Source organism: Rhinolophus ferrumequinum, chromosome 11 (assembly GCF_004115265.2).
Source record: "Rhinolophus ferrumequinum isolate MPI-CBG mRhiFer1 chromosome 11, mRhiFer1_v1.p, whole genome shotgun sequence".
Lineage (NCBI taxonomy): Eukaryota > Metazoa > Chordata > Mammalia > Chiroptera > Rhinolophidae > Rhinolophus > Rhinolophus ferrumequinum.
In genome coordinates, this window is record NC_046294.1 from 80,482,970 (window position 1) to 80,504,906 (window position 21,937).

Below are 21,937 nucleotides of genomic sequence, written 5' to 3' on the forward strand. Positions count from 1 at the left end.
CCTTCAATTTTGTACAGCTCCTAGGAGCTCCTTTCTCCTCAGAACTCCTTTCTATTTGCTAGATGGGATGCTACCTGGTTCATGATTCATTGAGTAAAGCCAATTAGATTCTCAGATTTACTCAGTTGAATTTTGTTTTTTACCAGTTTCTTTGTATTTTCTAAAATTTCTGTGAATATATCTTAATTTTATAGTAAGGAAAAAACAAGAAAAGTTAATACAAAAATTTTATCAAAGTGACTTTTTTCTCTTTTAAAAATAACTTTATTGAGGTATAATTTACATACCATAAATTCACCAATTTTAAGTATACAGTTCAATGATTTTTAGTAAATTTATCTAGTTGTGCAACCATCAACATATCCAGTTTTAGAGCATTTTTTCCTCTCCAATAAGATCCTTCATATCTGTTTACAGTTAATCCTCATTCCTACCCCAACCCTAAGCTAACATGAATAACTTTTCTGTAACTATAGATTTTCCTTTTCTGGACATTTCATATAAATAGAATATTTTAATATGTAATCTTTGCGTTTGGCTTCTTTCACTTAGCATGTACTTAAAGTTTATTCATGTTGTAAAATGTATGTGTATTTTACACTTTTTTTGTTAGTATTGGTATTCCATTATGAGTATACCACATTTTGTTTATCCCTTCACCAGTTGATGTGTATTTAGGATCCCTCCACTTTATGGCTATTGTGAATAATGCTGATATGAGCATTAATGTATGAATCTTTGTGTGAACATGTTTTATTTCTCTTGAATAGGTAGGAATGGAATTGCAGGGTCATGTGAAAAATTTATATTTAACCTTTTAAGAAACTGCAAAACTGTTTTCCAAAGTGTACTTCTTCACATTCCCACCAGCAATGTAGGAGAATTTCTGTTTCTTAACATTTTTTGTCAACACGTTATTGTCTGATCACAGCCATCCTGGTGGCTGTAAAGTAGTAACTCCTTGTGGGTTTAATTTGCATGTCTCTATCGACTAATGAATGATGTTGAGCTTCGTTTCATGAGCTTGAGCCATTTGTATATCTTCATTGAAAAAATGTGTATTGAAATCTTTTGCTCATTTACAAATTGGATTGTCTTCTGATTGAGTTATAAGAGTTCTTTTACATTCTGGATACAAGTTCTTTCTTTTTTATCCCCCCATATATGTGATTTACAAATACTTTCTCCAGTCCTTGGCTTGTGTTTTCATTTTCTTAGTGGTATTTCAGTGCAAAGTTGTTTTTAAAGACATTTTAACTTTTAAGTAAAGATTCACAGGAAGTTGCAAAGATATTATAGGCAGGTTATATGTATCCTTCACCCAGTTTTACTCCCAAATTTTGAATTTTGAGTAAGTCCAGTTTATTAATTTTTTTTCTTTTCTGGATCATACTTCTTGGGTTGGGTCTAAAAAATGTTTGCCTAACCCAAGGTCTTGACATTTTCTCCTGTTTTATTCTAAAAGTTTTATAGCTTTAGCTCTTACATTAATGTCTCTAATCCATTTTTAATTATTTTTGTAGTCAGTGTGAGGTAAGAGTCTACTTTTTTTTATTTTTATTTATTTATTTTTTATGCAGATATACAATTGTCCCAGCACCATTTGTTGAAAATTCTCCTTTTCTATCAGGCTGCCTTTGTCAAAAAATCAACTGGCCATAAATATAAGAGTTTATTCCTGAATTCTCAAATCTGTTCCATTGATCTATGTTTATCCTTATGCTAGTACCAAACTTCTGATAACTGTAGATTATAATTCTTTAAAATTGGGAAATGAAAGTTGTTCTTCAACTTTGTTCTTTTAAAAAAATTTTGGCTATTCTGTGTCTTTTGATTTCCATGTACGTTTTAGGTACAGCTTGTCAATTTCTGCAAAAAAAGCCTGCTGGAATTTTGATAGAAATTGAGTTGAATCTATGGATCAATTTGGGGAGAACTTGCATCTTAACATATTGAGTCTTCCAATTAATGAAAATGGATTGTCTCTCCATTTTAGATCATACTTGATTTCCTTCAGCAATATTTTGAAAATTTTATTGTACAAATCTTGCATTTCTTTTGCTAAATTTATTTTTATATTTCTTTTTAGTAATATTGAATTTGATTTTATTTTCAGATGATTCATTCTTGTATATAGAAATGCAATTTATTTTCATAATATTATATTCTGCAACCTTGCTGAAATTGTTTAATAGCGGGTTTGCGTGCATGTTTGTATGCACATAAGTGTGTGTATTCTGATCTTCTACCTACAGAACCATGTTGTCTGCAAATATGGACAATTTTACTTCTTCCTTTCTAATGTGGATGTCTTTTCTTTTTCTTGTGATTGTACTGGCTAGAACCTCCACTATATTGTGAATAAAAGTTGCAAGAGCTGACATTGTTGCATTTTTTTCAACCTACTTAGCTGTAGGTTTTCACAGATACCCTTTATCACAATGAGGAAGTTCTCTTCTCTTTCAAGTTTGTTGAGAATTTTTATTATGAATTGGATTTTGTCAAATGCTTTTTCTGCATCTATTGAGATGATTATGTGGTTTTATCCTTTATTCTATTAACATATTACATTAATCGATTTTAAAATATTAAACCATTTGCATTCCTGAGTTGAATGCCACTTGCTCAGAGTGTACAATCCTTTTTATATGTTGCTGGATTCAGGATCAATCTGACTATTAAAGATATCCTGACTTTGGAAGAAATGCAGAAATTAGTCAAGTCAATGGTCTCTTTATAAAATCTTGATGGTTTTAATGATATTAACAGAAAATTCAAATATGGGTATCTTTCATCATTAGGACCATTAACCCAAAAGATTTAAAACACTTCTACTGAATATAATCTATGTTCCAATTAAAGATGTAGAGTGTGTTTTCAAACTATGCATTCATTTTACTATGCAAATATTTTATTCATCTGGATAAGGGGGAGTCATTTCAATTTTGTGAAAGCTTATTATTCATTTCATAGTGGTATCTGTTGAGATCATTACTTATTTCATCACTACAATTATAGGCCCAAACTCTTTTCTGAAAGACAAAAACTCAAGTCATACTGCAATTTTAATACCTAGTCCTTGCTTTGAACAGCGAACATTATAGATTTATCACCAAATTTGTCCTTTTCTTTCAAAATGAGTTTGAAAAAGCCATTCTCTTTTTTACAAGCTAGAAAGTATCCTTCATACAATGAAGACTCGAATATTATCTTGTCATGTCCTGGAACACATCTCTGAAAGAATATGATGTCACTTTTTTCATCACTGATGTTATCAGGAGGATTCATTTCCTGTAGAGAAAAAATATTAATTTTTTTTAGGCCATGGACAATTTGAATATGTGCAGTTTATTTAGAAGTATATTACTGCACAGACCTAAAAGAGTTTTTATTCTCAAGAGTTAAGAAAAAAAAATCTCTGAATATAGGAGTACTAATCTCCTCTCCCTCTTAATTTCTAATCTCCTATTCTCCTTGTCCACTTTGGCTTTTCCATGTAATGCACATTCAGGTCTAGGACTCTAGTTTTTCCCAGTATTAATCAGATAGCTTCCTTCTCGCCTCTCCCATTGAGTGGAGCACATAACTGCCAAAGATGAAGTAGAATTCCAGCAAAGACCACAACCTTTTTGGGCTAATGTAGTTCCTGTCTTTTCCAACCATTCAGAGCTAAAGACACTGATGACCTCCATCCATAGGCCTAGCCTAGCTCTAGTTTGTGAGCCAACTGTGAGAGGCAGAAGTGGCAGGAAATCTCAGCTTCTTTTTTCCTTCAGTGGATCCTAGAACTGAAACTTGCTGTAAGTTTCAGTTCTAGGTGCTCTAGGGCTAGGGCCCACTGCAGCTGCCCTAGGGCTGGGTACTGGGTTTCTCTATGATCTTGACATAACTGACCTAATCAGCAGCTTTCGACTTTTCCCTGCCAAGTACTCCAGTTCCATATTAGTCCTGAATTTCTATTCTGAAAGTAATCTATTGGCTGGGTGCTGCTCTGAAAGGCCAAATGCTGATTCCTATGCCTTTCAGACACAGAATAGGGTTTGCTCAAGAATGGCTAGAACACTTGAAACTATAATCCTGCTGGTCACTTAACTGACAGTACTGTCTACACTTTTCTTATTATTGTTCCATACCTACTTTTCAAGATGGACTATAAAATCTGAGGACCACCCAAGGTTCTTCCCATATTAATCCTGGAACCAGTAGACATTTGAACTTAATTTTGATCTTAGGTAGCAAAGATTCTTATTATCCTAACTAAGGACTGACAGGGAGATCTCCAAAATAGCATTCCAGCTTCCTCTTAGGATGCCTGAAAGAAGTTTGGGTACCTCCAAACTTCTCAATTAATTATGGAATTTATAGTTGTTGACTGGTAAAAATAATTCTCCAGATAAACCCACAAGAAAAATGGTTTATTCAGGAAAAAAGAAAAAGAAACAGAAACAAAAACCACCAACGCAGTGTGGGAAACGCACACCTCCAACCTGGGGATCCAACTGGCTCCTACACGAAGAAGGAAAATAATGGCCCGGTTCCAAGATGTCTATTCTATTTATTAGCATCCCGCCCCCTGAAGTTACCAAAATGTTCAACAGGAAGTCAGGGCTAGAGAGTCAACGCGGGCCCAGCTCCACCCACAGTCCTCCCAGCTCCATGGTTAAGCATCCCAAGATGTCAGTTCACTTTTATCATAGTCATAACTTTTAAACTTTGTCCTTTATCAACAAGTGTGAGTCCTGAATTAATGACAGTATAAATTGGTTCCCCAACTGGAACATATTTTTGCAGCTGTCTACAGTATCCCAGAATTTAGGAAGAGACCCTAAGCTGGTGGAGCCAATTTGGGACTAAGCTAAAGTATAATGTAATTGAGAAATAATCCTTAGGCAAAACTTCAAAAGCTCTAGAAATATTAGGAGATGAATCTGTTAGTTCAAACCTAGTATAAAGTTATAAAGTGGGGGTGTGGATAGGTAGAATAGGCAATCTCTAATCATAGTTCAATGTCACATTTCAGAACCGGGGCAAGGAAGCCAAGGAGGCAGTAGCTTTCCTTGGTTTTGGTGTTGACTATTCATAACCATCATAGGGAAGATGCACAACAAATGGATGTGACAACAATCCTGGTGACCATGAGGAACCCCCAACTTGGAAAGCCCTACATGGTGAAACTTAAGTGCTCTAAGGGCCTAAGGGATTCTTTACAACAGGAAGGGTTGAATCTGAACCCAGGGAACGTGAAGCTTGACCTAACATCTGCTTTTTTTGGCCCTTTATGCTTTAGCAAATTTGAGAGAAATCTGACCATTCCCGGATGTTTATATCAATATAAGAAACGGACAATAACAGTACTTCTTGAAGAATCCCTCTTCATAAAGGTGCTTGCACAAAGAAAACGGGTAACCATAAGCACCAGGACTTTATAGATAGCAATTAACACAGAAAGGTGAACACATAATGGTAGCCAGGTGTGTCTTATTATGTAGAACATAGTCTATATTTACAATCATTTCTAAGATCCGTGTTAGTGTGGGGAAAAGGGATTAAAGAGCACGAGCTAAAACTAGCCCCCTTCCTACTTTCCTTTCTTTATTCCTCCAACTAATATTTACTGAGTTCCTTTCAGAAGCAGATTTGCTATGAAGCTAATGAAGCTTAAATGTCAGACTACCTCACTTGCACAGGTGTCGTGCGGGGGACCCTGCTCGCTGCACCACTTGTCGCACAGGGCGGCCTGCGGGGTCTCTGCTCCTGCTCCCCACATAAGAACGCAGGATATGGTGAGGCCAAAAAGGAACACCCATGGAGCCATAGGTAGGGGAGTCATACCACTATAGTCTTGCTGGCAGCTGGGTTGGAGACACAGGAAGCAGGAGCCACACTGTCTGCAATCTGCTGTCCACTTCTCTGCAATCTGCAACCCGCACTCCACTGTGCTAACTACAATCCACGCTTGCCAGCCACCATCTTCTTGCTAGCCCCCATTTGCTGCTAGCGTAGCCACGGCAGTTATAGTAGTGGCCAATGGCTCACTGGTTACAGCTGACGGCCAACTAGCCACAGCTGATGGCCATCCAATCACAGTTGATGGCCATTTACTACCTGAGCCAGCACCTTTCCACGTGAGGCCAAGAGCCTGGAAACTGCACTCCTGGCTCTGTCCCCACAACAGGTCTCTTCTAAGGCCCCTTCTTTTCTTATTCTAAATAAATCAACTTTATGCCTTTGGTAATTTTTTATTCCTTCTTTAAAAGGGTTGTCTAACTTGTCTCATTAGGGAGACCACCTCAGGGATAATGTTGATGCCTGATCACTGCACTGTACACCTGAAACTGAACAATAATGAAGGTCAACTACAATTTTATATATGTATATATGGTTACAAGAAGTGGAGTACAGCATTAGGAATAGAGGCAGCGGAAATGTAATGGCTGTATGCAATGTCAGAGGGGTAATAGATGTGGGAAGGGGAGTTATCACTGTCTGAGGGATATAAATGATAAATGTTTAACTGTTACATTGTTTTGTACACCTGAAACTAATAAAAAATGTTAACAATAAATAAATAAATAAATAAATAAATAAATAAATAAATAAATAAATAAATAAATAAAAGGGTTGTTGTGGGGACAGAGCCAGGAGTGCAGTTTCCAGGCTCTCGGCCTCACATGGAAAGGTGCTGGCTCAGGTAGTAAATGGCTGTCAACTGTGACTGGATGGCCATCAGCTGTGGCTAGTTGGCCATCAGCTGTAACAAGTGAGCCATTGGCCACTAATATAACTGCTGTGGCTACGCTAACAGCAAATGGGGGCTAGCAAGAAGATGGGGGCTGGCAAGTGCGGATTGCAGTTAGCAAGTGAGGTTGGTTGGCTGAGAAGAAGACAGCAGGCTGCGGATCAACCCAGCTGCCAGAGAGACTATAGTGGTATGACTCCCCTACCTATGGCTCCGTGGGTGTTCCTTTTTGGCCTCACCATGTCCTGCGTTCTTATGTGGGGAGCGGGAGCTGAGAGTCCCTGTGTGACAGTTGTCTAAATTGTTGAGTTTCAGGCTACCTAAACTTGAATTTGCCCCAATTTCTACTATATGGCAAGCATTCTATCTTTTTTTAACACTCCCCAGTTTCTCTTAATAATAATTCAGTTATAGTTCAAGGCTTATCCAACTTTCTGAATCTGCCTCTGCAGCTGAATTCATTTCCTTCTGCCCCACATGAACTGAGTTTGGCCAACTCCCTCCTTCCTTTCTGATTTTGTTGCTAAGTAACAACATGCTTACTCATCACCCTGTTAGTTATCCTAGGCCTCTAAAGACATTATGATAAGTAAGCTTCCTGCTTGTTAGGCCAGAAAATAGGGACTCCAAATTGCCACCCAAAGGCGTGACACTCTGGCTGGAGAGGGATGGCTAAGGGATTTGTTTGGAGGCTGTATTTGTGGCATACACACTGATTTTACTTGGATTATATTTTAGAGTTGCGTTTTAATTCCTCCCAAATTGCCCCTTGGCATATCTACTAAGGTCATACTCTAACCTTCAGGGGGAACTGGGTGATCTTGGCAGCAGTTCCTTATTGGCAAATCCCCACTCAAAGTCTGCGTGACATGGGATTCGCTTTTGAAACACTGTCAATTTGTGGGCATCCCCTGGCTGCTCTCACTGGGAGTAGTTTGCTGGGTCAATCTGTAGCTACTGTTAATGGTCATTTATAAATAATAATGGAGAAAATAGAGAAAAATAATGAGAAAAACATGGAGAATAGAGGAAAAAAGCAGTGACCAGAAAGATTTCAAATCTGGCTTTGAGATACAACATACCATTGTTTTTACAGATGATCTTGCTAATTTTATTCACTTAGATTTGCATTAAAAATAACATACATCAACTGAAAGCTGAAGGATGTAACCAATAAGCAGGAACAAAACAATTAGGGATTAAAATAACCATTATAATTCACAAAGTATGTAGAGAGATTACAGAAGGATAATTAGCTTCATTCTGTGTATAAGGACTCATTTTGGAAGGTCACATGCAATTTTCCAACATGATAATTCACATATGTATTCTACATCATTATTTATCTATAGATTGATTATTCTGAAGACCCAGGTTATGAAACAAGTGTTGAACCCCTTTCACCCTATGGCAGGCTCAGAAAAAGCATGATGTTATTACAATAGGTTAAAGAGTTGGACAAGTTTTAGTATTAATAACTATTTTAATGGTTTTCTGCTTCTTGCCATATTTGTTCTAGACAAAAGGTTGAACTGAGGGCATTTAGGTTTTCTAATTTTTCACATAAATATGACTAAAACAAATTTATGTTCAGTCTTACCTTAAAGGAAATAATTTTGTTCTTACAGGAGAGAGTAGACATTTTATTACACTTCACAGAGATGGCTACTGCCACACCTCTAATGAGGCTATCTTTATACACATATATGATGAATTTCGTCTTGGATGCATTTTCTGAAATAAACATTAACAAATGAGAACACTAGTTAGAAGAATTTTTGCAAATCAATATTTATAGAAATTAATCAAAGGATAATCCTTAATAGATTCATTACTAATCCTGCACTCTGAGATTCAGCCAGTTAGCAGGAGACTATACATAGCTGCTCACACATTCTTTAAAATACATTCAAATATGTATTACAACACAAGATTGTCTTTAACTTTTAAATGCTAAATGGAATAGTAAAAATTTATCTGTTAAGGTAGAAGTTCAGTATTTTTCAAGAGGGCACATTCACTGTTTCAACTCTGTCTAAACTTTGATATTTAGAATTCATATCTTGGAAAGTACAGTAAACTTATTCATTTTCTAAGGCACTCTAAATTTCTGGTAGAAAACAGACTTATTTGAAATACTTGTGTATTTATTTTTAATTTTGAGTTTTGAAAATGCTATCAGCAAATTCAGCTTTAACCAGCAGGTATTAAGGATCCAACTCTATAGAGATCTTATACAGTTAATACAATTACAACGAAGGAATTGGTGATCAAAATGTAGGCTCAGAGTACCATGACCCATAGCAATATCTTTAAAAAATTTTTTCCAGTTAAATTTATTGGGGTAACATTGGTTAATAACATTATATAAATTTCAGGTGTACAACATCTGTATACTCTACTGGGTGGTTTCCACCCGAAACCTAGTTTCCTTCCATCACCATATATTTGATCCCTTTTACCCTGTTCCACCCCCCAGCAATATCTTTATTGTATCAATTTTTTACCCCAACTAAAAATTATGGATACTCTATAAATTTTCTTGTAAGTGAAATGATTACTACTCCTATGACTTTTCATTTAAGGGCTAGGTCTATCATAGAAAAATGTAGTCAGTAAAATGTAATAAGAAGTGACTTCTTATTTCTATGTTTGCAAATATATTTTAAAAATACCTGCACAGTCAGCATCAGTCATATCTGCGAACAGAGGGTGTCTTTCCTGGTACATGAAGAGAACTTGGTTGTTCAAATTTCGTATGACTGAGAATCTAGGTTCGAGCTTGCTAAAGTGATCTGATTCCAGGTTTTCTACAATGCACATTAAATCTCATTAAATAATAAGGTTTTATCTAAATTTACAAATAGGCAAACTATATATTTCAGTTTTCAATAACTATTCATCACAATCTTCTGCTACAGATACAGCTAAGATGAACCTGCAGATGAACTTGCACGTTTTTTAACCCACCCCCAGTGTTTTTTAACCCACTTCCACGGGTACACCATTTGTTGTTATCACTTAGAATTACTCTACCTCTGACATCTTAAATTCAAATATCCTGCTTTCTGATCTTAATCTCCTATCCTTCTAGTTTTTAAAAAAATTTTATTGGGGAATATTGGGGAACAGTGTGTTTCTCCAGGGCCCATCAACTCCAAGTCATTGTCCTTCAATCTAGTTGTGGAGGGCACAGCTCAGCTCCAAGTCCAGTTGCCTTTTTCAATCTTTAGTTGCAGGGGGCGCAACCCACCATCCCATGTGGGAATTGAACTGGCAACCTTGTTCAGAGCTTGCGCTCTAACCAACTGAGCCATTCGGCTGGGCTAGTTTTGTTTTTGGTTTTTAAATACTTTTCTTCCATTTCACTGACTCTTGCATTCTTCCTGTCTTTCCTTCTTCTTCATGAAGCCTGGACCTCATGGTGTATCCTTTGATCTACGCTTTTGCCAGTATCTTCAATCCCGAACTCATTTGTTTTTCTACTACAAAACTCCAAACCTGGCTGCTGAGTGCTGTTGGTAAACAATTATACAAACGTGCAAACTGGTGCCAATGCAAACATATCAACTGTCAATACTTTTTTTTTTTTTTTTTTTTTTTTTACAGTTCAGCACCCTCTCCCATAATCCATAGGTGCAATTTCAAACCTTCTTCACTCTCCCCAGGATCTCTACATCACCTCTGCTTTCACTTTTAGCAAATGATTTCCTGCTACTCCACTTATAAACTTAACTGTGGCACCACCAGTTATTTCCTCTATCCCTTTTGTCCCAAGAGGAAATGTAGAAAGTTGCCCTTTCTGGGATCTAAGACTAACCCTATCTGTGCTGACGTACTTTCTCCTGAAGCCTTGATTTACAAATCATCCCTTCTCTTGTATCAACCCAGAAACTCTATTTCCTCGATTTTATCCTAAAGAAACAATTAGACAAATGTATAAAAATTTCTCTACAAGAATGATTATGGGAGTACTGTTGACAATAAACTGGAAACAATTTAGATGTCCATCAGCTGGGGATTGAGCGAATGAATTCTGATATGCCCTTACTGTAGTTATCATGCATTTAATATAACTGTAATTATTAATTGCCATGGAAGGTTGTTCGTGTGTATTAAACTATAGAAATAAGCTTAGGCATAGTGTAATATATACAGAAAGAAGTGTAGAAATATTACATCCAAACGATAGCAATGGTTATTTTCATGTTTTTATTTTTCTTCATGTTCTTAACTTCATTGCCTGAATTACTTACAACACATTCTTTTTATAATTAGGAAAACATAAAGCTCTTACAGTTTGAGATTTAAAGCTCCTCCATCAACCATATCCTCCTTTGTAACTAGCCATGTTTCTCTCCTTTTAGTAACCAAGCTTCTGGCAAGAATTTCCCTTACTTTCCATTCACTTTTCTACTTATTGTAATCTGCCTCTGCCTCCATTTCTCTGTCAAACTGCTTTTACTGAGACCGCTAAACTCCCTATTGCTAAATGTAATAGATGCTTTCCTGCTCTTAATTTTCAAGGCTGCAAAATTCAACACAGTGCCTATTACCTTCATCTTGAAAACCTCTCCTGGGATTCTGTGACAATCTCTTGGTTTTTCTTTTTCCTCTTTGGTTACTCTGCTGTTCTTTACTAGCGTCTCTTTCTACTGCATTCTTTAAATGTAGGTATTCCTCAGAGTTTAGTTCTTGGCTTTCACTTTCTCATTCTACACATTTCCTGATATCTTTTTCTCCTCTGGCTTCAGATGTCATTTCTATCCATACACCTTCTGCATCTGTATCTCCAGCCCAAATTTTCATCCTGAGTTCAGAACTATATGTCCAAGAGTCTACTGAACATTTCCACTAGGATGTCCCACAGATAAGATTCAAAACTAGATTCGTCATTTATCTTCCTTTTTTGCCCTACATACTTCTTGTTTCCTATTTCACTGAATGGTACAAACAGCCTAAGTGAGAAAACAAAGACATCATCTTTTCTGTCTTTCTCTCTATCCCCTTCCAAATCTAACCCAAACCATGTCCTATTGATTCTTCTATTTCTAAAGTATTACTAAAATCCATTCACAGCTCTTCATAGGCATCCTATTGTGCCTGCCTGAATTCATGCCACCATCATTTCTTATAGGGACTATAATAGCCATTTAATTGGCATCTTCATTTTTTTGTCCCCACATCGATGTGTACAACTTCCACATAGAGCTTTTAAAAGGAATGGGCCTGTCTTTCTCTTCTTTTGAACCCTTCCTTGCTAGCTGAGACATGGACCCAGGAAGTGTGATGATGATTTTCAAATATATGAATGAATTCAACAACTAGGGGATGATGGAATAACAAGGCGGAAGAAACCGGAGATCCCACCATAATCAGGCTGCATCTAACTATACTAACCTTGAACTGCCTACTTGGACTTCTATTTGAGGAAAGTTATTTTCTGTTGTATTCAGTCACTATATTTTCAGATCTTTTTGTTGCAGCACACTAATCTGTATCTTAGATCATACATATTGTGCTTAATTACCCCAAAAGATAAGATTACCCCAAAGATAAGATCCAAATTCCATATCTTGGAATAAGAGAAGCTTCTCAATCTGCACCCTATTTATCATTCTCCTACACCGGCCCTATGGCCATTCTGAAGTGCTCGTAATTCCTCAGACATGCTGTTCTTTCCTTCACATCTTGGCCTTTGAATATGGTCTTCTCTCTGCCCAGAATACCTTCTCCTATTCATTCTTAAAATATGTGCCTCCTCCAAAGTGCCCTACCAGAATCTACTGGACTGAATTAGGTGTCCTTTCTATATGCTCCCATAGCATCTTGTGCCTAAACATACCATATTCCAATTGCCTTCCTGTGTGCCTGCTTCTCTCTGTAGGAACTGTGTTTTGCTCACTCACCACTGCATCCTAGTGCTATCAGTGCCTGTGATATAGATGCCAATATATATTGAATTAATAAATGGAGAATAGGGCAATCTTTAAGAAACATGCCAATTATATCTCAACAAAGCTGGAAAAAAAGAAACATAAAGAAATAGTATTTTTTTTAAAGTTGCTCTTTCCTATTTCTAGAACACTAAGGATCACCTAAATGGGGAGCATGCTATTTTTAAGGAAAAGTATGAAAAACTAATGACCTTTAATAATGTGAGCATCTGTTAGAGGATCACAGGCTAGATGAGTATGATCGTCCCTGAATGTCAGAAGGACAAGGGCTGGGTACATCCACTATATGAAAAGACTGAATGACTCAACCTCATAGTTCTGCTTGCTCCAACCTTCCCTATCTCTACTTTTCGAGAAATTTTCTTTCCCTGGGAGTCTCCTACGTCTCTTCCCAAAGCATTTCTGAGAGAGAGGGTTGAAGAAGAAAGATGTACTTGGTTATGGACAACAATTCTTATGTTTTTCCTATGTACTCTAGAGAATCCATGACATCCCACTAATCTCAGAAACTGTAACAGGCAAAGTCTGTCTCGTAGATTTCAAGAACCGGAGAATTTCCTAAAGTTTACAGAAGCAATTTTGTTAGTTCTTTTTGGTATTCCTTATGGTCATCTTTATTCCAAGGCTGTGCTATTGGGCCCACATTCTTCTGAGGGGAGATTAGCTTCTCACAGAGATTGGTACTAGTTTCTCTCAGCTGAGAATGGTGATATGGATGTCTGTGGGATGCTTACTCAAGTAGCTACTTTTACTTTTGCAAAGAAAGAGAAATAAATTTATACTTTACCATCATTTTCAGCTAAAGGGGAAAAAAGAGAAACAAAATATGTTAAATTCAATATTGCAATTCAGAATTTCCTCTCATCCTACCCTTTTATGACTCTTCTCTGCCACTCCCCATTATTTAACCTCTATTTTACTGATGATGGCCTCTGTTGGCCTCCATTAGAAATATTATATGGTCATCCAAGAGTTCCCAAAAAATGAAGCTTATTAGACTTAGTGTGTTCTCAGGTAAGTTAGATATAAAACCTAAATCTGAGGTTTATAAATATAAATTTGTAGCTAAAAAGAAATTTTATAAAGTGATAGATTTTACTTTTAAATTTATTGCTTCAATGGAAGGTCACCTAAGGACTTTCTATGAAGCTTTCAAATGAAGCCAAACTGCCGATGGAAGATTAATAAGAATGTTTTTATTTGTCAAATATATGTACATTCAATGGTGTAACTCACTCACAGAACTCTAGATTTAAGGCATCTCTTATATAATTCACTAATTAGCTTTGGGAAATTGTATTCCCTGAATGTACCCAATTTTGAGGAATTTTCATGATGTACACCAGCTGCCATTTTGTAAGTGGGCTACTGCTAACTAAGTGCCAAAATATTTGCTGGGACAAGGTGCTGGGACCTCGGATATATTATGGTTAATTTATAGAGGTCCAATATTTTTTTTCCAGAGAAGAATGTCATTAGCATTACAATGCAATTTGGTGACAATAAGGAGTAAATAGTTCATCTCACAACATCTTTTCTAGTTGAATACATATATCTGAGCCCTGTATTTGGCCTATTGCTTTTGACTTACCTATAAAGTAAAGTGTATTGTCAGTAAATTTCATTCCCACAAAGTTGAGGCAATCGTCTTCTACTGATTCAGCAGCCATCTTTATTCCTAATGAAAGCAAAGAGTCATTTGTTAAAAGGTAACGATTGTTCCTTGTACACAAAAGGAACCATTTATTCCTTACTGCCTGTACTGCCTCCAAACTCAGAAGTCAGTGTGCTGATGAACACTCTGGACATTTAATAAATGCTGGGAGTCTTCAGCTTATGAATACACATGTTCAAACGTTCTGTAGCAAACCATCAGATATTTGGTATCTGGAAAGCATTTTCTCTTTAAACAGTGGATCAGTGGTTCATTATTGAACTGATTTATTGTCCCATTATTGAACTGAATAATATTATCAATATAAATATGGGATGCCAGAAACACACCTAAATCATGTCCTTTAACTACAGATTGGTTCTATCTGTCTTACAACCAGTGGGTTCCTGTGCATGAGAAACTGAAGGTTTGTGACTGCATTATCAAAGTGCTACATAGTGTTTCCACCTGGGAGCTGGGGCAGAGAGGGAGGAGGCTGAAGGGCTCTAGCATCTGATGGCCCCTTTCTCCCTGAGCAGCAGCAGTTTTTGATCTAGAATCTGGATACTATGCTTTTTACAAGTAATACATAAACACAATTTTTCTGTTACAAAAAAATCAAATAATGCAGGTTTTGAAAATGTTAAAAATTCCCCTTTCTGCTCTTCTTCCCTGTCTCACCCTACCCCACTACACTCCAATATAGTATGTGTCTTTCCAGACCTTTGTCTATGGAGCAAGGGTTCTAAATCTGGGAAATTTGTGAACTTGGATGGGAAAAAAAATGACATATTTATTTTCACCTACTTCTAACTGAAATTTAGCAGTTCCTTCTATTATGGTATAGGAAACAGACCACAGTTATTAGCAGTACCTGTAACTGTCACTAATAAAAATACATATTTCCTATTGTATTGTAATTGTTGCAGAGACCTTGAAATATCGTTTAAAATCATTACTACTTTGAAATATATGGAAGTTTTTAGTTCCACCGGTAGATTATTTTATTTAATGTGTTAATAAAGAAGCATATATATACTATATCAAAATTTGTTTAAAAAATTTTTGACAATGCTATTTTAATATGGTGGGTTTCCTTTATAATTCTAAGTATTTAATTTTATGCATGTAAAAACATTACTCTGATAAGGGATTCACAGACTTCACTAGATTGCCCATGGTAGTGGTGGTGAGGGGGGTCTATGCCACAGAAATGATTAAGAAACCTACTCTAGAATTCAGTAGTACTTTGGGTCCCTGAGAGCAGTTATGGTTGGGGCTCCAAGGAAGGTGGTTGGGTTGCAGTTGTCACTTGTGGTAGGGGTAATTATAAGTCAATGCTCAAATTTTTTCTAGCATAGTCTGCTGATTCCTAACAAATATGGTAGAGGAAGCAGGAAATTAAAACCCAGTTGCAAAAACCTAATCCAAATTAAGCTAATCCCAAATACTTGTTAGTTGGTTGCTATTTAAGTTTCATCTAGGTTCAGTTCCTTACAAATACAAATGTGGATAGTTATTAAATTTACATAGATATATAATATACAAACGTGTGTGTATGAGAGAGAGAGAGAGAGAGAGAGAGAGAGAGAGAGAGAATGGCTACAGTCCTCTTCTCTACAAACTTTAACATTATACATTATGTAATGCACACATACTTTATGAAAGTAATTCACCTGAAAAGTACTAAGTAGTGAGTGTAGGAATTGGATGAAAATACTAGTGTTAACTACAGTACGTATTTAGTTAGTGAATGAGTGAATTAATTTAGAGAACACAGTTACCTTAAAAAACAATACTATACCGTATTTGAATTCATTCATTTATTAATTATTGAGTATCTACTATGTACTAGGCACAGGGCTAGAGAGCTGACAAAGCACACATGCATGAGACTTAGTTACTACCTTTCAATTACTCAGAGTCTAGTGGGAGAAACAAATATATAAACAATTACAAAATAGTATAATGTTGTAAGAGCTGGATTTATAAGAGATCCTCCCTCTGCCTGGTGATGTTGAAAGTTTCTTAGAGGAAATGATGATTGTGCTATTGACAGAGAGGCAAGCATTTTCAAGGCCAGAGGAAGAGCATTCCATAAAGAGGAAACAAGGTGAGCAAAAGCCAGGAAGCAGGGAGGCTTGGGCCTCATCATTTTTATGTAATTAATGCAAATGCAGTCACATTTTACGGGAAGAATGTATTTCTGAAGATCTCACAAAGTTCAAGATTAACTTTTCCTTGCGAATAAATATAAAAGTATGTGAGGAGATATCTATGGAGTCCATAAATCTACAACAAAATATATTCTTGCTTTCTTTTTTACAAAATTTCCAGCATTATTACTAATGTTTTGCAGAGTGCTCTCTCCACACGGTCTATCATGGTGGTACTTTGGCCATTTTAATATTGTTTTCTTGCATCTAAATTTTGTTCCATCTTATTTCTTTGGAGATGTTTTTCAGCACAAGCAGTAATAATACCCGCTGGCACTCTAACATTGTTATCAGATTTAAAAAGGTTTTAAATTACAGTAGTAGTGAATGTGAAAACATCAATAGCACAACAATAACCTGTGTGTCAAGCCTTTCTGAGATATTTCAAGGATAGCCTAGCTGCTAATACGGAAGCAGGTACTGACATGGAAGCAGATAATTCTACCAGGTATAAGAGACACGTCCGTGTGACAATAGTGTGAAGAGTGCACAACTCACTTGGCCTACCTAGCTTTGATATTATGGCATTTTAGATAGGCTAATTTAGAGTTTACATACGTCTATTTTGCCTATAAAGTGAGCCTATTATTTTCGTATCACATTTGTTTGATTTTGCCTAATTCAAGTCACATAAAATGCAACTTGCAATGTAGTTTTGTTTAACAAAAGCTTGTAAAGGAGAGTCAGATTATAAAGGCCTCATTTAAGTAAGATAAAGAGTTTGAAAATTTTTTTTGAAAAAAATACTACCTTACTTTAAGTAGGAGAAAGATGCAGTCAAATTTATATTTTAAAAAGTGCACTCTGGCAGCAGTGTAAAGAATGGATTTGATGGGGCAAGCGTAGATAAAGGCCAGAAAACAACCTTATAAGGAATTTTAAATTAAGGTAAGAGTTGATGAGACTATCTAAACTAAAATAGTGGCAGCAGGGATGAAAGGGAAAGGATGGCTTCAAGAAAGATTAAACAGCAGGACGTTTTAGCTGATTGGAAGGAGGTCAAAAGGAAGGAGGAACTGAGGATGACTTAGAAGTTTTTGACTTGGGCAATTTGTTGAGTGTTACTTCATTAACTAAGAAAAATAATGAAAGAGAGCCTTGAGTGGAAAATAATTAGTTCACTTTTGCAAATCTAAGAGAGAAATGTCACAGAAGTCAAGGGAGAAAAGAGCTTTAAGGAGGGGCTGATTGAAATCATACTGCAGTGTCCATAACTTAGATAGGAAGTCCATAACAATTAGGAAGTTTTGTTGTCAGTAGAACAGTTTGGGGAAAGTGGAGGTAGCAGAAGGCATGTTAAGACGGATCTAAGACAGAATGGGGTGGGAAAAACAGTAGAGATAGTAAATACCAACTATTCTTTTAGGAAGTTTGGCTATAAAGAGAAGAAAGAGGGTGGTAGTTATTTGGGGATATATAATTTGCAAATTTCAATTTCTGGTTCCAGATTCACACTTCCAACTGTAAGATGTGCTAATGAATTACTTTCCCAAACATGTCCAAATTACCTGTCCAAAAAATTGAAACCTAGAAGTCCTTCTTGACTCCTTTACCTAACTTTTTCTGTCTCATAAATACTGTAGATTACAACTCAGAAATGTCTTTATAGTTTGATATCACCTCTCCGTCTCCACCAGTACTGTTTTAAATCAAGCCCTCAATCTCTTTCAGCTTCTTCTACTTTAATGCTCCTCTTTTTGGTTTTCTTGCTACCAGATTCTTTTCCACTCCCTACTATTGCCAGAGTTATTTCCTCTGCCAGGCAGGAACTTCTGGGGTTTTTTTTGTGTGTGTGTGTGTTGTTTTTTTTTGCCTGTGAAGCCCTTCATCTTTTAAGTCCCAGCTCAAACATCTCCTCTAGGAAAACTTCCCTGACTCTTCCAGGCCCACCTAATCATTCCCAGTACCCACCTCCCCCAACCCTCCCTCTTTCACACTTCTGAAATAGCTCTTACATTGAATTAAGATTATTCTGATGACAAATAGGTCTGTCCAGCTTCAATGTGAGTTTCTTTAAGACAACAAATTGTCTTTTTTTTTTTTAATCTTCAACACCTGAAAGGACTTATACACAGTACATAAATAAATGTTTGCTATGATAAAACTTTCCACCATGACAACAATGTGTAAAGGGCTGGTAGAGTTTTTTTTCTGTCTTAATACTTTCACTCCATCTTAAAGCCAATGAGAAAAAGAAAGAAAATGAGGGAAGTCTGAAAACATTTTAAAAAATAGAATAATTTCTATAATATTCTTCCTCTTTATTTTTCCTAGTAGCTTCTTTTTACTTCACGAGTGTTGATTTTGAATTTTTTATTCTTACACTCTTTTTGTTAGATCTCAATACATCTATGATTACAACTATTGTGTCTCCTTCTCTTCACCCCAACTTTCCTTTTCCTTTCTCATCTGTGCTCCTTTGCTTTCTTAATTCTAATCTATGAAAATTATAGTTCCCACTGGATAGAAATGCTTAAAGATATCTCATCTAAGATTCTCAGATTATTGACTTTTTTTTTTTAAAGAGTTATGAACCACCTCAGAAAGATCCTCCCAGGAATATGTAGTGACAATTGGTTCTTTGAAACAAAAGAAGTTTTAGTTATACAAGCCCTGGAAACTAGCTGGAGGATAGTGGATGGTAAAAAACCATGTTGGAAATTAGGTCACATGTGTTGCAGTCCTGTCTGGGGCTAGTCATTTAATTCTGAGGGTCTCAGTTTCCTCATTTGGATAAGCAGGGAGTTGAAGGTCCATCTTTAAGGTCTTTTCCAGCTCCAACATTTTGTAATTCTAGATTCTAGATAAGCTGCAAGGAGAGAACCATTTCTATGTGGCAAATGCCCTAGTAGCCACTTCCTCATAATTCTAAAACAACACATAATCATTATTTATTATGTAGCCAGCATTGTTAAGCTAGTAGGAGTTTAAAAACACTATTATCGCTTCTCAGCCTTTTGGCTAAGATCAAGTGTAAAAACATACTATTAAATTAAAAGTAAAAATGCCTTGAACTTGAAAAGCAACTATAACTATGTTTATCCTTGCTGTGGAATTCCAATTCTGCAGAACAGCGTAGCATGAAATGAGGAAGCGTATTACCTAATTCCCGAAAATTGGGTATGTAGTTATTGTGACAGCAACAAGATCAAACCTAACTTTTCAGTTTTGTAAATCATTTTGTCCTTGAAAATTTTGCCATCTTCTTAATGTATGTATGTGGGTGTGGCAGAGGTGGGGGTGAAAGACAACTTAGGTAAAAATTTAGGTAAATAATTAAGGATAAAAGATATATATAATCAACTGCTAAATGTAAGCTCAAAGCAAAAAGCCAAAACGGAGCTGATGTAGTTGGAATGGCTTCGTGTGAAAAGGAGAATTGAATTTAATCTTAAAGAATGCTTAAGATTAAATAGATGGAAGAACATTTATGTGATAATTAAAACAATGTTGTGGTGTGGGGTGGACTGAACAGGGCCATTTTTTAAATTGTAGCAAACCAATCCTGCTGCCCTGCAGTGAACACAAAGTAGAGTGGGGTTAAAAATAGGGAAGGGCTTTGGTAGTCATGTAGAAGTCATGAAATTAATCTCAAAGGCAATAGGAAAACGGGCTATTGAGCTGGCAAGCGCATTATGAAAAAGATTAGAGACAGGCTATGAAACTACTCTAAGAATTTGTGTAGGATTTCAAGGAAGAATTCATGATATTCATGTTGGCGTTATATGAACAAACAAGCTAGATTAAAAAAGATGTTTTGAAGGAAGATTTAATAGAACTTGAAATAGCTGTATATAGGCAAAAAGAAAAGAGGATTTTTAAAATTTTTGTTATTCATCTTTCAAAAGAGAGATACTTATTCAGCCCCTTCTTTATTGTGAAATAAAATTCTCCTGAGGAATGCTATAATATCCAACTGTAGCCCAGTCCAAGGGTGCTGATGCAGATTCCATCAAGAGTATCAACCTTTGGCAAGTTTTTTGTTTGTGTCTAAAAGGGCGTTGAGACTCCCTTTAAAGAAAAGCTTATTTATTTTATCATTCTAAAGCAGCAATTCTCAGGGGGTTCACGAGGTCAAAGCTATTTTCATAATAATTCTAAGTTATAATTTGTCTTTTTCATTCTCATTCTCTCATGAGTATACAATCGAGTTTACCAGAGGCTACATAATGTGTAATATACATAGACTGAATCAGAAACAGACAAGAATGCAGCTCTCTTCTATTAAGCCAGACATTAAAAAGATTTGTAAAAAGAAAAAAGAAAAAAACAATGTCACTCTTCACAGATTTTTTTGAGAATATAGTTATCTATAATTAAAAATGTTATTTATACTAACATGTAATGTGCTTATTGTTGTTTTAAACTATATTAATAGGTCACTTATTTTTTAAATTTCTCAGTTTTAATTTCTAGGACAGTAAATAACAGTAATACAGTATTATAAAAGCTAGAGAAACAAAAGTTCTTCTGGGTTCTTAATAATTTTTAGGAATGTAAAGAAGTCATGAGACCAAATAGATTGAGAATATTTGCTCTAAAGTGGTACTCTCCAATGTTGGCTAAAAGAGAGAAAAAAGTTTCTATTCTGACTTTGCTATGTTGCTTATGTGGTTACTGACTGCCCATCATAGTGATGTCAGAAAACTTACATTCCTCTCAATCGCTTTTCTAGCTTATTGATTTCTAATTGCCATGCCCAGGTTTCCAAATAAAGAGGAATGATATTTCTTACCTGTGCCCAATAGTTTCCTAGGAGAGAAATCGATTTGGAAGGTTTGAAGTCCCTTTCTTTTCCTGAGGCTGTGTAGATGGTAGAGTGTGGCTGTCCCTTCAGTAGCAAAAGCAGACAGCCAGGAATGAAGAAAGCCTTGAAATCAAACTCCTTGCTGTTCGTGAACACAGCTTTGGGACAAGGGAACCAGGCGCTAAGGAGGAACGAGGAAGAAGGTTGGAGGGAGGAGACTTCTGGCACGCCTTGGACCCGCCTTCAAATGTGAGCTCTTTCTTAGGGCAATAGGACTTAAATTGTCAGAGAATATGGATAATTCTTTAACATAAAATCACTATTTTAACGAAATAATTTCTCTGTAAAAGTTGGAGTTCTGACAATCCAAAGCTTGTACCTCTTTCAAAAATACATCCAAGAAACATTTAAAAAAGCACCTGCTTGGTTAACTAGAAGCATCTTCCTCACATTAATCTGTTTGAGATTTTCTACTCCCATTTCAGCACAAAACTTTCTTAGCTAACAGTGCTGAATAATTAGCCCTATTAGAATAATTCCTATAATGCAATGATAGCACCTAAAATGTAACTTTTGAAAAGCAGAGTATAAATATCACAGCCTTGGAAATAATTAGCAGAAACC

The 21,937-nt window shown here is 36.1% G+C and overlaps 1 protein-coding gene across 1 annotated transcript; it reads right to left on the minus strand.

Annotated features, from left to right (window-relative positions):
- Window positions 1-328: 328 nt before the first annotated feature.
- On the minus strand, window positions 329-21,503 carry IL18 (interleukin 18). The gene is made up of 6 exons (XM_033121249.1): window positions 21,302-21,503; window positions 14,288-14,374; window positions 13,484-13,495; window positions 9,415-9,549; window positions 8,340-8,473; window positions 329-3,291 (listed from the first exon to the last, which is right to left on the minus strand). The coding sequence occupies exons 2-6, from the start codon at window positions 14,364-14,366 to the stop codon at window positions 3,073-3,075; spliced, it is 579 nt and encodes a 192-aa protein (XP_032977140.1). The 5' UTR covers window positions 14,367-14,374; window positions 21,302-21,503; the 3' UTR covers window positions 329-3,072.
- Between the last annotated feature and the right edge of the window lie 434 nt (window positions 21,504-21,937).